Source organism: Malurus melanocephalus, unplaced genomic scaffold, assembly GCF_030028575.1.
Source record: "Malurus melanocephalus ecotype Western Australia unplaced genomic scaffold, MMel_1.1 scaffold_34, whole genome shotgun sequence".
Classification (NCBI taxonomy): domain Eukaryota; kingdom Metazoa; phylum Chordata; class Aves; order Passeriformes; family Maluridae; genus Malurus; species Malurus melanocephalus.
Window position 1 is genome coordinate 463,416 of NW_026623266.1, and position 18,885 is coordinate 482,300.

General features: G+C 37.1%; 1 protein-coding gene across 5 annotated transcripts in view; it reads right to left on the minus strand.

Annotated features, from left to right (window-relative positions):
- The window catches only part of DLG2 (discs large MAGUK scaffold protein 2), a 307,910-nt gene that overhangs the window by 204,661 nt on the left and 84,364 nt on the right, over positions 1–18,885 (minus strand). For all 5 annotated transcript variants that reach the window (XM_057364043.1, XM_057364044.1, XM_057364042.1 and 2 more), the window contains 2 exons: positions 16,085–16,153; positions 5,242–5,398 (listed from right to left, as the gene is read on the minus strand). In XM_057364043.1, coding sequence (XP_057220026.1) covers positions 5,242–5,398; positions 16,085–16,153 — 226 coding nt within the window. The remainder of the gene's footprint in view (positions 1–5,241; positions 5,399–16,084; positions 16,154–18,885) is intronic.

An 18,885-nucleotide genomic window follows, 5' to 3' on the forward strand; every position in this document is an offset into this window, starting at 1 on the left:
AGAACCTTGTCTAAAGCACCAGAGACAAGACTAAAGTGAGATGCTCAAATAATGGTGTTGCAAATGAGACATATAGTGCCATGTACCAGTGTCAGAAAACTCCACTGAGTATCTCCACCAGCCCCTTCCCAATCCACAGTTCTTCCATTCACAGAAAGCAGCAAGGAAAAAAGTATAGTGTCTTTTCCCATATATGAATACATCCTGATACTACACTAGATCAACAGGAAAATCAGAGAATGGTTTGGTTAACTTCATGCACCTGATCCAGGCTAGATGAGAGGGGAAATGAAAGTATTAGCMGAGTACTATGTGTCTCCTTGCAGCGCAGCCTCTTCTTTTTCTACTCCTTCCTGTTGCTGTTGAGCAACCACCCTTCAGAAAAGTTGTTTTATTCCCTTAAGATGACATGTGGATGTGTTGCTTGGGAGCAGTCATCTTGCTCCAGAGCAAGCAGTCTACTTTCTATCTTGATTCTACTTTCAGGCTCTGAGTCACACTGCATCCAGCCACTGTGAACATAAAGCATTGCTACAAGAGAACGAAATAAAACTGATACTGCTTTTATGGTTCACGATTTTATATTAYTTTTATTTGTGATTAAGGAAGCATGGTGTTAGCAAGAAAAACAAATATATATTAAAAGGGCAAACACTCATTAAATGTGAGATTCAGTTTAAGACATCTAAATATAAATGCATGTGATTTTTAAGCTTTAGTCAATATAGATAATAAGGCTTACAGAGAAATCCAGTTTGCTCCACACAACTCAATAGTTGGCCAGCTGAACTGTTCTCTAGCCTCCTTTGACATTAATGGCAACCAGACACGCAGCAAACATGTAGGTGTCTAAATAAAAGTATCTCAATTCAGTAACTTCAAAAATCAAGATTCAAATACTTGCTGTTAACTCCTTATGCCTATTAGTTGATCGTAATTCTCTCATTTTTATTCAACTTCAACTTGATGCAGCCTTATGGAAAATTATAAAACTGTTTGAAAGGAAAGGTCAGCACAGGAATTCAAGGAGCAATATGCACTATTTGTGTGAAATTGTCATTCTGAGTTTTGCTGCTGAATTTGCATGTGCAAACTTATTCCTTGTGTTTTAGGTGCAGTACCTGTTGAAAAATTTGCCCATTTGGCACTGAAAATGCTTTAAAGCATTCAGGCAAAAGATTCCTTAGCATTGGAAGTTGAACCTAAAACTGCAAGAATGGCATCAAGGAACATTACATTTTCTTTTTATTGAAGACTGAATTTTCCTAACAGATGGAGAACTTGGGGTTAGATCTGAGTTCAAGCAGCCTCTAAACTTGGCCCAGACTTCTAAAATGATTTTAAACGAATCATTTAACATACTGGCACCTCATTTCTGCTGCTCCAAAATGGAAATAATTCTTCCATTGATATTCTGAACTCTTTCCTTTACCCTATAAGTATCTGAGATGAAAATTAATCTCTGTGCACACAGCATGTAGTAAACCAAGCATTAATGTCAATTAGAATTCAAAATGCTACTTGGTAATAGTTAAAATACACTTATTAAGAGAAAAATGCTACAGGGAAGGATGTATTCTAGTACAGCAATGAATTTACACTGGTGAAGTATGTGTTATTTAATTTTAAAGACATTCAGAAATGAGAAAGAAAATGTTTCGTTTGGTGACGATTCAAAAGAATATAATGAATTCTAGCCAGAAGAAACCAGCATTTTAAGAAAATACTTTCGGGGGGGAACCCCGATCTCMTCATGGATGTAACACAAAAGGTCGTTTTTTGGCTATTTGAAATGTTTTACTATCTGACRCAGAAGATTTTCCAGGACTCTTCAGTTGACTGTCAAGGTTCAGGTAGGATTAATTTGTTCTCTCTGCACAGAAGCATTGSGAACACCAGCCTGCTTTCTGAGATAATTGTTAAACATTTCCAATTAAATTAAAATGATAAAAACCCTCAGTTATCCCTGCTCTTTTTAAGGTTTCAGCCAGTTCCCAAAGGCAGACCGCCGACATTCCTGATCCTGGGACGCCACCTCGTGGCATCTGGGAAAAATAAATCCAAATGTCACTCGTCCATGGGGCCAAGGGTGCGGCATCTTTCCAGTGCTCCCGGAGGGCTGCGGGGCTGGAACCCTCCCTCTCACATCCCGACGGTCAGAGGGAGGGGCAGAGATTATGGGATTTGGCAAAGCCTTGTGGGCTGGCTTTAGGACTAAGTACACACCCCGGAGAGTGCCTGTGATCCTCATTGTCCACCTGGGAGACTGAGGCTCAGGAAAATGAAGAACCTTGCCTACGGTCACACAGAATGACACCACCTGAATTGATTAAATTGATTGAACAGAATCATAGAACCATTTGGGTTGGAAAGGACCTTTAAAGGCCATCTAGTCCAACTGCTTTGCAGTGGGCAGGGACAACAAAAACAATAAAAGAAGTAGCATGCTGGAAGATATATATTTGGGGGATTGGCCAGAAAGCAGGTCACAGCAAGTTTTATAAACTTGCAAAATATCATAATACAACAATTCTTCACTGTAATTCTGCAATGCCACTATTATAAGAAATTAAACCCACATCTCTGAAGTTTAAATCACTTACTATGATTCTTGTCTGTAAGAAACTTAACCAAGCTTCAGCTAACTAGAAATAGAAGCTTTGAGGGTACTATTTGTTCTTGTAAATCAGATTTGTCATGTTTTGAGAAACAAATGGAAAAGTATTTCTGTAGGGAAATAAGTGTTTCTGGGGGATAACACAAGAAGGAACAAACAGAAACAGACTTCTTTTTTTCAGTCCTTATGAAATTAAGGTGTCTGGGACCCTTCAGTAGACAATGGTACAAAATTAATGAGATCTGTGCATGAAAATKGTTTTGTTTGAATATGGAAAAATGGATCCATAACAGCTATTTGTGACTAAATAAGTAACAAGGGCCTGACTGGGTGATTGCCTGGGGATAGTGTGCAGTCTAATTTAGTAATAATTTCCATCCCTCTCTGCTCAATGAACAAATAAACAACTCTTGACAAGTAAATGCTGATGCAACACTGGTAACATTAATTAGAACTTATGGGAAACATCGCTACAAAACAGACAATTATTATCTTTAAAAATAACAGAAAACTTTTAAATTTGTATTTAAACTTTTGGGTTTTTGAATATAATGTACTGTGAAAGGCTTTGATCTCGTTGGTCTCTGTTAGTCAGCCTTATTYTGATGCATCTCACCAAAGAAAAAGAAGTTGCGTAATTGTCCTGAAGAAATTTCCATTTCTAYTCTTTGTGTTTCTTGTCTGTGCTCTTCTTGGCACAGGCCTTTGACTTCCTTATCKCTTCATCAGGATAACTTTATAAGATTTTCTTGCAGTTCCCTATAAACTTTTCACTTGTAAAGCTCTTTAAGGCACTGTTGGAAGGAAAGGGTTAAAAGCAGAAGGGTGAAGGGAAGGATGGTAGATTCCAAAGACCTTGCAGGTGGGAATGCCGAGGCCTGGAGAATATCACTGTGAGAAATCCCATAAATTATGCCCTCTGCTGTCTATCCTCAGTCTGCTTTCAGAAGTAGAATTTCTGTGTAGAGATAACGCAGGTTTTTTGAGAGACTTGAAGGCACTCTCATGGATGTGCTTGAGCTCCCCTTTTTGGGACAGAGAAGATCAGGGCTCAGAGATCATAAAAAGCACAGAGATCCCAGCATGGTGGGGAACTCCACACTGTGGGCYCTTGACAAATGGGTGCAAACAGCAGCCCCACTGTCCCTCAGGATGGACTGAGCCTGACGGGTCCTGTGTCCCCGATTCTGTGTCCCTGCCTGGCTGTTGCTCTGGGATCCTCTGGTTAGGGAGGCARTGGAATAAATTTACTCTTTGCATTTCAGATGTAGTCTTGTGGCTGCTCTGCCTGCCTGCCTGTGTGGACTCCCACAGCACCTAAACAMCCTTCACTGGCTCTTTCTCATTTTTTTACAGTGCTTTTAAGGAACAGGTCTAGATAAAACACATTGTTKTGACCCTCACAATGCCATGTTACTGCCTCCCTTTGGTGATAACTTAGCAAATTTTCTATATATTGCAAAATGGCTCCAGCCACCTCTTTACAACTTYTTACAAAACTTTGGCAGATGGGAATAGGCCAAGACAATCCTTAGCAATGTAGGAAGACCATATCCAGCTTTCTTATGGATTTAAACACTGATCAGAAAGTGCTGCTTAACCACATCACAAACCATCCAGGCTGAATCCATTTTCCACCCTTAAACCAAAACTGCAGCCAAAGATGCCAATTTACAGGGACAGAAAGCACGACAGTGGGAGGCAGTRTGATACTGCAGCCTAATGGGTCCGTCATTTATCTGGGATAAATAATTGCCATGTTTCAGCCCTTTGCCTTAAGGCTACTGATGTGCTTTACATGAAACAGTCACAGCTGTATCAGTTTGGGATCGTTTGTTCTTTTTTTTCTGTAAGAAATGTGAATAATGTCAATGGGTATTTAACTAAATTTTCAAAGCTTTCATTATCATTCAAAATCCTTTATATTCAGATTGTTTCAGTCAGATGTTCGATTGCTTGGCAGAGCCTAAAACATAAATGTTCTGGTTTTTAAATGTGTGGTATCAAWATATATGTGAAAGAAAAATTAAAAAGATGTTTTTGAGTCTAAGTATGCAAAATATAACCTCAGGCCACAAAGCATTTTACCCACTAAAGTTTGAAAAGAATTTCAAAGGGATCATCAAATTCATTAGAGTCAGAGAGATMATTAACATAACCTAATTAATCTCCTTGTTGTATTGTGCCATTTGCTAAGCAGTTGAGTGCACACTAGATGGCAGCCTCAGTGCAGATTATTTCATCCTATTGCTTGTTCTCCAGGAAAAGCTGAAACTGAGAAATATCCTTGGACTCAGTACAGTGTTTTGGGGAAAATGAAACTGGATGACTGGCTAAACTGTGGGATGCTTAGGTCTGCACTGTGCTTAGGTCCCTCTGCTGTGTCAAACTAGTGTAGGTAGCATTAAGCAGCAAAAAGTCTCATTCCCAGCTAAATGAAAGTAACACCAGTAACAAATGCTCTAAAACCCAAGGGCAAAACGACCAAAATATTCAGGAATAAACTGTTTGTAGCTCAGATTTCACAACATGGAAACGAGGAAGACTTCTCTGAGTGTCCCTTGCAGTACAGACAAAGAACAAGATGAAGTAGTTGATCAGGAAAGCCTGACAGAAACACTTACAGATAARATTTGATCTCCTCGCTGCAGTTCTCCACTGAGATCAGCTGGCCCACCTGCGAGGATGAAGGACACGAAAATGCCTTCRCCGTCTTCACCTCCCACAATGTTGAAACCAAGTCCTGTGGAGCCCTTGTGCAGGATGATTTTTCGAGGCTCTCTGTATAGAAACAAAACGATAATGTTCATCCACACATCCTCTCTTACTGTGCATGTATCTCKCACAGCATCTTAAGCATGCTCTATTTTGCTTAAGATACAGGGGCCTGTTACTGTCTAAAGGAATCATTTAACAAAGATACAAATCTTAACTGGTTAATGGATGAGGTAGGAATCAACCAGCATTATTTTTTTTCCTCATAGTTGAATCCAAACATCTCTATTAATTTCATCCCATTGSAGTCATCTCCACTATGTTAAGTGACAAAGCTATTAAAAAGAAAAAACACTGAATATATTTAACGATCTAATTTATAGCAATACTATATAAACAGCAATACTATATATATATACACTATATACACTATATGTATACACTACATATATATATATACACACTATATCCAGCAATAAATATATATATATATATATATCAATATTATATATACAGATAGAATCAATCTTTATGTGGTGCCTTTTTATTTTAAGTTCTAGTCTTGCTTTTGCAACAAATGAGCAAAGAAAAAACTTAGAAGTCCAGGCAAAGCAATGGCAGTTGTGTTTGATCCTGACAGATTTGGAGAAAATAACATTTATGTGATCAAGCTAATACAACAAAATMTCATAAAAAAACTTTGGTTTGACATTTTCAGGATCTTGCATTTGTTAAGTCACACAGCAGCTTTATCACTGAACCGGCCCAAGGGGTACCTGCTTTTGCCACACTCATTAAAAAAATGATTAATTATTCTAGAAATCAATAAATAATAACAGGTATATCTCACACAGCTCTTTTCATCCATAAATTGAAAATATGCCTCAGAGGATGTAAACATAACATGCGTTTTACTGATGGGAAAACTTATTTCGAGCAATAGATAACTTTCCTAAGCAATCAAGGTAGCATCCTTGAGGAAGAATCCCAAATATTCCTGTTCTCAGCCCTACATACAAGGCTTCAGACCTGGCTCTCCCTTGCACACACAACCACAAATATACACACCCACATTCCATGTTTATTTTTACCCATTTGAAATCTCTCTAACAATTTAATTTTTAGAAAAAKTGTAAATGCTGTTATTTTAGTATGCATACATTTTAAGCCCAGCCCCAGTACTCCCACGTCTGTGACTCCTCCCAGAGAAATAGGATGCTCTGCTCTTTAATTTACAAGTAAAAGTTGCCAGCAACACAAAAACACACCGCATGCAGCAACATTCTGAAGAATGCTTCCTGTATAAAAGATTAAATTTTATCCCYATACTATACAGCAGTTCTGCATCACACAAACGGCTTTTTCATCTCAATTTTATTTTTAAAGAAGAACRGAAGAGAAGTGATTAAATGAGGGATGCCTTATTTGATGCGAGTTTAATCTTATAACTACATGGAGACATCATCTTGAMATGATATTTCTGAAATCACAGGCATTTGTTCATTTTTGTTCAGTGCCAATATCCAGCTTGATCATGATGTTAAAGTAATATCTCAACTTTCTGAAACTGGATTTAGTATTTTTGAAAGGGAGGACTAAAGCAAAGTGTTAGTCCTACTCCATATCATTCTTCATCTCTTCACTTTTTCAACATTGTAAAGCGAAATACAGCYATGAGCAAAATATACTGAGTTTGTATATTTTTAAGAATCAGAAAATAAAGGTGGACATTCTCTTCTTTYGTATTGTTGCTGTTGATTTGCCTTGTAGCAACTCCTTTAACACCTTGTTAAATATGTGCAGAATGGACAYACTGTGATCCAGATCTAGGAAGTGTAAACAGGTTTTTAATTAGAAGTTAATGGCCTGGGGGTTGGAGCAGAACTAGGACAGTAAGCTGAAAGCRTAGCTTCTTTTCACTACTTAGCCCATGCACTACTGAGTGCTCTTGGCAACCCATTCATTCTTCCAGCTTCAGTTTCCTCATCCACAAAATGACACGGTGACACCGGTCATCTTTGCGTCCTACACATCAGAAATACTTTGCAAGAGTTGAGCAACTGCCATTTATTATTCACCAGAATATTGAGGAAAAAGAGGCAGCAAAGTCGAAGCAATATATCTTCATGATCTGCTGGTGAGAAATCAGAAGAGATCTTGTTCAAAATGAAAATGAGTATTTTCACATATGACAGCCAGCTTGGATCAAGTAGTTGAACGCCAGTGCCATGGGCTAAACTAGGTCAATACAACTGGGGATCTACTGAATAGTAAACTGTGCAGCTTCACAAAATATTGGCCCAGTTATTAATCCCTGTCTCTGATCAAGTCAGCAGATTTATGCCTAAAATGCTGCCAGTGCTGTTTTATAATTTTGGCCTTTTGACAGCAACATTTGCATTCTGCACTTGGATGATTATGTTCAGAGGAAGTTCAGACAATAMCAGGGAAATGTCAGAAGTTGTGATTAGAATGCAATGGGTTTCTGCCCCTGCCCTTTTGCCTAATCAGGTCATTTCAGTCGTGACTCAAATTTGGCTGTATAGAGGCTGACCATCCATAACATATCTTTGTATTTCTTTCATACCTGACTATCCTGTAGAATCTGAAAGGTGGACTCAAGAGGACATAGGTGCTGTCACCGTTCTAAAAATAACCTTCAGCCATAACTGTACTGCAAAAGATATAGGAAGTAGAATGCATATGCCAATTCACTTTAATATAATAAGTTTTTAAAAATACGTAACAGTTTACACTTGTGTAGTGTACTTAAAATGACAATGAAAAAAAGGATATGATGGTATAAAAGTTGATATAAAATGTATGAAGTGGAAGTAGGAAAAATATTCCTTAAGCAAAAAAACGACAGTACCAGCCACTGCCCTTTAAAGGCAGRTCTTTAAAGAGTGATGCAGAAATTATTTGCCTGCCAATGCTTCATAAACACTCAGTGAAAAGGATAGTTTTGATAAGATTGAAGATGAGAATATTTATCACCCGGTATAAAAGTTCCAGTCAACCCTTAATATGATATTTCAGGAGGTCTAGGAACAGGTGCTGCAATTTTTCTTGAATATGTGGGAAGCAACATTAGGAAAAAATTCTTTTGCCTCTGTTAAAGATCCTTATGAATTTAGTTCCAGTACACATGASAGAACTCAAGACAAAATGCAGGTAAATGGTGTAAAGGGGATAACGGAATCAATCATTTAAAGATGGCATGAGGATGGGAGAGTTAAGAAGTGGAAGAAAAGCAACTCAAATGTGAATAATGCTTTCTTGMAGCCGATGTACTCAATTTGAACGTGTACGTGGCTGCAGGAAACAGCACTAAGGCAGCAGTAATTCCAGGGCAACTTGTTTTAAAATGGGGGTGGTTTGGCACTGGAACAGGCTCCCCAGGGAAGCTGTCACAGAATCAGCCTGATAGAGTTCAAGAAGCATTTGGACAATGCTCTCAGGCACAKGGTGTGACTTTTGGGGTGTCCTGTGCCGGGCCAGGAGTTGGACTCAGTGATCCTTGAGTCCCTTCCAACCCMGGATATTCTATGAGTCTACAAAAATGTTTTATTTGGAGACAATAGATGGCACTCTGTAGCTACCCTGGAAAAAGGAACAGTCTGCCATGCAGTGTTTCTGAAATGCTTGTTTCTGCCTCCAGCTTTAACTACTTATCCCATTTACAATTTCTTCAGTGATAAATATGGTTGAAGGTAAGTTTGTAGGTGCTAACAAAGCGTACTAGCACTTTAATTCRGTGTGTGCATGTTTCATACCCTCCTGCAGCTCTGTACCAAATACAAACAGAGAAGAGCAGCAGGGGAAATCAAGCAGAAATTAGAAATGGAGTGTGAGATGAAAACATTCCTGGACTGACAGAAGGCAGCAGAAGGGAGGGGGGAAAAAAAGAGAAGGGAAAAAAAAAAGAAAGAAAAGAGAACAGAAAAAAGAGATAAAGGATAAAGGGAGGCAGCACATCTACAAAGGAGAACAGGGAAGGAAATAAAAAGGTAGGCAAAGAAGAAAGGAAGATTTATATTAATAAAGCCAGGAGTAAAGGAGCAAATAAAGTGCTGCAATCCACACAAATTTAAAGGCTGAGAAATCAATGGCAGAATCAATTTGGATGGACTTGGTTACTTGCTTTAGGGAATGCATCAGATCAGATTCGGAAAATCACATTATAAATTGCAGGCCTGATGTAAGAGAAAAGGATTACTAAATTAATATTTGAATACAATAAGCAGTAATAAACCAGACCAGGTAAAATGTCAACACTTAAGAAAATGTCTTCTGTCATAAAAATGCAATTACCAAAAATAAATCCAAGTGTAGTATCACTCTCCTTAACAGGGTTTTTTGGTTGATGAATGTTTAATTTGTTYGTTATCTTGCAAACAGCAAGTACTTTTTATTTACTACATTTGTACTGAATATTTGGTTTGAYCAGTTTACTTTTAACAAACAGAAAATGACAAGACAAAAAAAAGTGACTGTTCCTATCATTCTTCTATAGATTGGAATCCATAGTAATTATAGATCTAATTTAAGATATTAAAACTGGACTGATAAATGAAGAGGAAGCGCTTTCTAAAACCAAGTAATTCTTACAATAATTAACTGAAAGAAAATCCATGATTAAATTGATTATTTTGTGCTGCTGGCAACATTAAAGAATAGAGTCAGTTTTAGTATTCATCTCACATTGACACAGCTCTGTCTTTCCGTTTCTTTTGTACCATCTATAAAATTAGAATGCTGACACAATTTTGCGCTTTTTGAAACACCCACAGAAATATTAAGCAACACTAGGTGCTTTCAAATATCAGACCTTAGAGAYTTCTTCAGTTTTATACAATCAATGAGGTATCCCAAATCTGCAGAGGCTTAGAAATATGCTTTTGATCTTGCTTTGGCTGCAGGTTTTTTGTTGTTTTGGCTCTTTAAATTTTTTCTTTGTTGTTGGTTTTTTGCCTTTTTTCCTGCTCTTCCACCAAAAAAAAAAAAAAAAAAAATTGCCATTCGCTTCACAAAGGATGTTGAAAGCACACATAAACTGATGCTTTTGTTGGTTTGGTGTTACAGTAACATGTCACTGAAAGCTCAGAAAAAATATTTATTTATCTTCTTGCTTGCATTTGGGTAGCATCAATATCCAAGTAACACAACCTTTTTATGYTTATATAAGGCAACAAAACTCATTCCAGCTACCTGAAGCAGCAAATAGAAGGAGGGAAAGATGAAGTTGCAAGAAATTGTCGTCATTGGTTAAAGTCACACATTAAAATATCGGGAGAAGAGCATGCAGGGACAGGACAAGGGGAAATGCCTTTAAACCAAAGCAGGGTGGATTTAGATTAAATATTAGGAAGAACAGGTTCACTGTGAGGGTGGTGAGGCACTKACACAGGTTGCCCAGAGAATCTGTGGTTGCCCCATCCCTGGAAKTGTTCAAGRCCAGGCTGGAYGGRKCTTTGAGCAACCTGGGCTAGTGGAAGGTGACCCTGCCCATGGCAGCGGRGCTGGAATTAGATGATCTTAAAAGACCCTTCCAACCCAAACCATTCTGTGATACTATGAAAAAAAATCCACCCCAAATCTAAGAAATCAAGGCCCCTTCTCTTGAGCAATACAAGTATGTTGTTGGGCTTCTGACAATTCACTGTGTGAGCACCGAGTTAACTTAYTGAGTCATTTGGCTAACCAAGCCATTTCTTTTTCAGAACAATACTTCTAGTTTTCTTCTCATGCTTAAAAAAGAATCAGATAAATAACTGTGTGTTTATTTCTGGTAATCAAAGGACATTCATAATGGAAGGACCTAAAAAGCAGGTCGTTCAAATAGATTGTTCATTCTTCCTCACAGCATTTAATACAGGAAGACTGGAGGGACAGAGTATGTACCAGTGTGTGTGGTGGTTTAAAATCTGATTCATCAAACAAGAGATGACATGAAATTCTAAGTAGTTGAAGGCCTGGAATATTCAGACACACCTTTTTAAAAGACTGAGTTCTGGTGAAACCAAGCTTTCTTTATAGAGATTTTCTTTTATACTTCTACATCTCCTGTTTCACAGAAGAGAAAAATCTGTCTGTACTACTCCCATCTATTGTTTTATTGTAGTATCACTTCTGTTGCAYCTCAGCTTTTACTTTTCCCCTTGTTATTCCCCTCTCAGGCTCAGCAAAATCTTTCCATTATGATGTGAAACAGCTCCACCCTTGTTCTCCTCCCCAGCCCTCCCTCTCATCCGCCTTTGTTGCCGTTTCCAAAACAACAGGACCTGGCAGTGGTAGAGAGCTGACAGACCTTCCAGTCTCCAGTTCCCAGTCCTTCACCACCTCAGGATGCCTGCACACACCAGTGTCACACCCGTGTTACACACCTGTGTTACACAAGTGTCACACAATCTGTGTTACACACCTGTTAGATCTGTGTTACATGCCTATGTTACACATCTRTGTTTTATCTGTGTTACACACCTGGGGTACACACCAGTGTTGCACCTGAGCCTGCAAGGTCTGATCCCTGATAGTGACTTTAATTAGTATTATCCTAGTTTCAATTATGCTTGAAAAATAACAAAACCAAGGAAACCTTCCTCTTCTCTACTGCTGTCACAGTGACCAGCATAGCTCAGAGGGGAAACTTTGCCTTCATAAACTGAAACAATGTTTTGGCCTCGTGCAGAACATTCATTATTTCTACCTGTAATTGATTAGTTCCTTATTATTTCATTTTACCAMATATTGGTATACTAATGGCTTCGCATTAAGCATTCAATAAGATCACATAGCAAAATATCATTTTGGCTACTACAGTTACCCTGTCTGCTTGAAACAATTATTTTGTCCGTTTATTTGACTATGGATTCCTTGGCATTTCTTGTTCATTGAATGCATAGAAGCAATGGTTTATTCTAATTTTAATACTGACTACAATTTTAATGCGTTTTTTCTGCWAACGTCATGCCTAAATAGTTACAAACTTCAAAGTATATTTAATATGAGGGAACCTATCTGGAGCTAGGCTTCAGCCTTTCTGATGCACATGTAATTGCATTGGCTTACACAGGTACAACTGRTTTTGTTCTGTAGGAAGACCTCTGGACTTCAGCAATCTTTCATTTTATATTTTGTAGAGAAATTAAGCCTGAACACCAGGCAAAGTTTTCTGCTTGCAGATAGAAAGATGGAATTGGCATACAGGAATAATCTTTCTTATTTGAAAAACTGGTTTCCATTTTWACCATGATGCCTGACATTTACTTTAAATGCACAGGAGTCGGTCTCCTGGGTTTGAGAAACCTCATTGATTTCCAGAGTGATAGTGTAGGACAGCTAATATGCTCTTTAGCTCTATAAGGGATATGATTAGTCCTGTCTGCTTGGTCATTTATCCTCTGTCTCACAATCACTTGTCTCTCTTCCCTGTTGCAGAAGGTGCATTATTTACATGCTAATAATCAAAATAAATCCTGAAAACTGCATCTTTGTTCCACCTGMTACACCCAGCACAGGCAACTCCATACTAGAATGGTTTGCTTTGCATCCTGCTTTTAAAAACTATTGGTTCCACATTGAAACCACTGTTCTAAAAACTATTACTTACAGCATTCGATAGCCCTATTTAGCATGAATGCTCCAGCTTTACAGTTTGTAAACAAAGCTGGATGAGATGGAACTGTTGAGAGGCAACAGAATTGCACTATCAGGAGACAGGAAGTATTCAAAGCTTCAGAGAAKACCTAAAAATAGCAGTGCCTCTCAGCCATGTTTCGAAATATCAATACACAGGCCGCTAGCAGCAAGCAGCTGAAATTACTTTATAGAAGACACTTTTGAAGCACAAAGCAGTCTGTAATAGCTCTTCTATTCAGAATAAAAATTCTTATCCTTAGTTGTGGTTCAAATGTTTATGTATAAATATTTTCATATATATATATATTTCAGATAGTCAGTCATATTAATAAATAGGTGTAATATTTCTATCAAAAGACTCGRTCAAATTCGTTGAACTCCCAGTTTCTAGGAGTTGGCTGATAGCATACAAAATTCAATTTAGTGTGGACGCCTATAGYAGAGAGAATAACTGTCAGACGTTAGTAATATTAAAGATTCGTGCATTAGTGCAGCAGGATTTAAAAAAAAAAACCAAAAAACAGGGTTTTGTTTTCAACCAATGTTTTTCCTATTTTGGATACTCAAATCTAAGATTATTCATTAAAATAATTTCAAAAAACTCAACATTTTCAAATCCAAACATTAAAGTTTTGCTGTTTTTTAAAGCATGCGAATAAAACATTAGAGAAGTTGCTGAGGATGACCTCAAACAACTCTGAATTTCATGCCTTTATACACATAATAAATCTGTACACCTCACATACAGTTACTACACTGTGAAGAATATATGGCTTGAATATAAAGGAAAAATAACCTTTAAAGACATCTTTATTTTTTCCACCTGGCTWCTCATTTTGTTGCTAGACATAAAGTCCACAGAAGTCCTCTCTAATAAAAAAATAAATGGTTTTAGGTATTCATCCATTGACTACTTGAAAAAAAAAAATTCAAGTTTTTTAAAAATCAATTCTGGCCGGCTCAATTATCATATATTCAACAGGGTGGAAAGGACTAAATGCCAGAAAATGCAATTCCCCCTCTATTTCTTTAACCTGCCCAAATTTAATTTCTCATTCACAGGACTCAATAATTATATCACTTCAGTGACTCCACAGTCAGTCAGACACAGCCAGCATGCAGGGTACAAATGTCAGCATGTGCCAGGGWTGCCTTGCAGGTAAAGCAGCTGTTTACAAGTGCATCTCAAAAGCAATAAAGTGATTCTCCTAAATACAGGATTCTGCTGATAGGAACACAGTTCCTAAAAGAGAAAAGCAACTTCATTTTGACCTCAAATTCTATTGGCTGTAAACATACTTAGCAGCACGGAATCCACAAAAAAACCATTAGAATAAATTGAGCTTTAACATAATGAAATATTTAGGTCTGAGCTGATTAGTCATTTCTGCTCAGCAGTGGAAATGGGTAACAGTCCCACTTTCCTATGTGAAATGAAATATGATGCAGTGTAAGTTGATTAGTAATAATTATGAGCTGATGTTCTCCTACCTCCTGAACAACAGGAGACCTGTGCTATCAATTTTAGATTTTCTGTGCTCTAACGATTCAAACACATTATATGCAGGTTGTCTGTGTGGCCACTACAGATTCTCCCATTTATCTAAAAATTAATTTAGACAGATTGATTTCAAAATTCCAGTAGGAGCTAAAAGCTACWGGATGGCTACTGAATTAGTCCAGAGTCAGAGAATATAGAGCAAGTCAGAGACATCATAATAAAATTTCCTTCCTTAAATCTCAATTGAGCAATTTTTCTTCTTCTCTTCCCCCCCTCTTTTTCACCACCAAAATTGTTTTTGAAGCTCAGTTTTATTACAAACATCAGTTTATTCATGAAATTATTTGAAGAAGAGTCAGGGAAATTTATTGTCTCTCTCATTGAATTAGAGAGAGATGAGAAAAGAAATTTAAAAGGACAGTGTTTCAGCACTGAGACTGTTTGTCTGGAAGTTGTGCAATCTCCACAGTTTTGATAGTCACAGCTTCACTGGACAAGACCCTGAGAAGCCAGATCTACCTTAGAATTGGCTGTGCTTTGAACCAGATGGCTGGATGATGATAATGAGGGCTTAATTTACAGAAGTATCTTCCAGATGATACCCCTTGATCCAGATACAACTTTCCTGAATAATTTCATTATTCAATCTAATTTTCAATGAATAATTACCATAGCTGGTTTACATATTTTAAATAATCATATTTTAAAATGATAGATCTATATAAGAAATTAAAATTTGAGAGTTTGAGAAAACCATTTCAGGCTTCACTTAGGACAGGATTATTTTACACATTGACAACTTCATTTTCTGACTGCATCACACTATAGTTGACTAGAAGACAACAAGATGACACCTTTCCTCTGTGGAAGCTTCATAGCCTCACTGTTATCACAAAAAAGAAAATCTTTGAAACATAACCTRAGAGCAGCCAATGCCAAGTTATCACCCATACCTACAATGTTCCACATTTCTACAGGAGAGGAGAATACAATTTGACATATTTTTAAATTATRCCAGTCAGTGCAAAAACAAACACAAATCATGTGTTAAATATCAGCCTTTCTAGTATTGTAAAGATGCAACAATATTAACTGTAGTTGTGAATTATTCACATTTTATCTGATTATTTTAGTTAAAACTGAGTCAGCTATACACCCAGAGCTGTTAACATGCTCATATATAAAGATATTCACCAGCACAGGATTAATATTCTCTATCAGTACTTTTTCATCCTTAGTTTTRGACACTGGTTTGTCAAAAAGAGCCCATGCATGCATTAAGAAAACAGATTAGACTTCAYTGGGCATTTCCATGATTAGTGGGAACCATTTTACAGCTAACATGAGTAAATATTAACACTAGTCAAGTGAGATGAATTGAAGAAATTGTATCTGATATATCTCTGTGACAGATATTCCATCTCCACAAAAAGCAAACCTTTCAGGGTAAGTACCAAGAAAGGATCAGCACTAATTTGAAACTTCACTGATTCATCTAACAGACTTAAAGACTGTGGTATGGAAACCCACATCCAGTTAATAGCTCTGTGAATGTGGGTAGTTCAGAGGTATCTGGCACCTAGAGCAGCTTCAACAGAGAATCATCTTACCCTTCCACAGAAATGGTCCGCTGCAAGCTCACGGTGGGTGGACGYGTTGCAGTGCTGTGCTGGGAATGACTGGACGGCCAAGGAAGAATAGAGAAAAGCATTTGTTAAAGAAATTGAAGTTTCTCTTGCTCTTATTGTCTCTAGCAGTTTAGCTAATGCCAAAACAGATAGAACAATCAGATTGTTTTACACGTATCTAAAGCATTTTGACTTCAGYGATGCTCATCTGGGCTTAATTGTACAATCTCTCTTGTTTAAACTTAACTTTCATTTCTCATTAAGAGCAGAAAATTAAGAGACTAACTCCCCCTTATAATCTTTCTTATTCATTTTTAATACATATATATTCATACACAGAGTTTAGTAATTTAAAATAACTTAAATTCTAATTWTTCCACTAAATACACTAGACATACAATGCAAATTTAATTTGAGAACAAAAGGTAAAACAGCAAATGAYAATGCAATCTAATTCTCAGTGTTTCTCATTCTAAGAGGACATGCACTGCTCACAATTGCACCTTGATGTAACTTCAACACTAATTCTATCAGATTTAAGTAGCTTGAGTCTTTCCACATGGATCYTTATTAATCTAGGTCACAACATTTAGGAAAAAAAACCATGATATTTTCTAAGCAAAACACAGAGTCCCTGAAAGAAAAAGCTTTATGATTGAAAACCCTGAGGTCTAATATCTTTTCACATGTTATATTGACATAACTAAGAAATCTGAGCAATAATTAATACATTAAACTACACAGTATGTATTAACTTCAGTATTGCACTATGGTATAATAGTAATGCAAATACAAATGGATAACAACAGAACATCAGTCAAAGGCAGTTTTCTGATAATAAATTACTCCTTCCCCATGACAACCTGTTTAAATAAAGTATTAAAAAGCAGAAGCATCTGGATTTATCTTCTGATTAGTTTAAATGACTACAGCACATAGTGAGAGCCAGTATTAATAATGCAAAGTACACAATAAAAATAAAATTTGTGCCAGTTTTATATCACTGATTCTAATAACTGAAGGCTTTGTCTTGCATTCAAACTCTGTCTACATCTCCAGCTGCTTATTTAGAAGAAGCACATCTTATTTTCRATAGAAGCCTCTTCATTTGACAATAGTGACCAACATGTCTATTTTACATGGATTTCATCCTGTAGCATAGTCAATACTGTCTGTCTGACAGGAAAAAAAAGGCTTTTTCTGTGTGTAGCCCATAGAGTTGTGACCCATGCCATGGGACAAACAACAGTTCTGCTGCCTCCTGGTATTTCCTGCTGTGACAATTGTGCTCTTGTTTCATGTTAGTAAAGTACTCATCCTTACTGGGAGAAGGTTTCAGAACGTTTGTGGAAAAGTATTTTCCCCTTCTAAGAACTACAGAGTTTTTAACCTGTTTTACAGCAAAATTTCTTCAGAAGTATTGTATTTTTCTGGTGTGACCAGAATAGTTGAGTTGGACAAAGCCTGCAGAATATTTTATGAATATTGATTAAAATTTCACATTAAGTGTGCACATACCAGGAACTTTACACCCCACTCCTGCCAAGTGAGGGGCTCAGCTATCTGCAATATTCCACGCATTAGAAAACCTTTTCCAATCCTAGGGATTTGTGACACAGCATTCAAATGAACCCTTACCTTCTTTCATGAAAGTAGTTCAGAACTGATGATATGAAAAATAWTTTTTTTGTACATAATTATAAGAAGTTTGTTGCTTGATATAAGCTTATGCCTTCTAAGGTATTACCATCATGAATTGAATGACACCTAAAAATCTAAAATGCAGTTTAATCACTGCCTGACACAAACAGCTGTTGGAGACAGAAATGGTATTCTGATGTGATTCCTAACTGATTTATAGCAAAGATAACCTCCTGGTGAATTCTATCAAACTGATGGAACCAGYAGAAAGAAGCTCTTTCTATCATGTACTTAATATATTTGTGCATTTGCCATGTCTTATGCAGCACAAAAGAAAATAAAGCTCTTCAGTTACCGGCATTTTCTATGATGAATGCCTAAACAAATGCACTTACATCCCTACTGAGATAGTGTAAAACTATGCCACTTAACCTGACAGATCAAAGTATTCAAAGTTTGACATTCTGGCTTGCAAAAATGCTACCTTTTCTCTGAAATGATACAGAATGGACCTCCTCCTAGTTTTAATAACATAAAGCAGCAATATTTCAATATACTGCCCAGTACTGCAGCAACACAAGATGGATTTTCCCTGAAGAAAAGAATCTTATGTCCTGTAAAAGATCAGTTTTAAYTTAATTCCATTTTATTTTAGCTCATTGAGACAAGGGGAACATGTTATTCTTGTAAGRCAATTATAAGAGTGAAGGAGCAAAGAATGAGATTATAAATTAATAATAAGGGGCAAAACTGGGAGCAAAGAATCCAAACCTCTTTTTAATGGCTTTCAGYTGCTTTTTGTTTTAAACTTATTTCTCAGACAAGGCAAACCATTTCATTACTTCAAAAATACTAAAAATAGGCCTGATGCCCACAGATTTTTGAAAATATTTATTATGAACATATAAAATCAATAAGTACTATAGAAACAATAAGGTGAATAGGCAGTATCCTTAGTTTTAATTCTGTTCCAGCACAAGAATGCTCTGAAGGCACTTGTGCTGTGTGGGTGATGTTGAAACTGGAGGCAGCATCACAAACCCTTTTTTCCCTAGAGGGACCACAAGAAACACCACCACCTTCCCTTCCCTTCCCTTCCCTTCCCTTCCCTTCCCTTCCCTTCCCTTCCCTTCCCTTCCCTT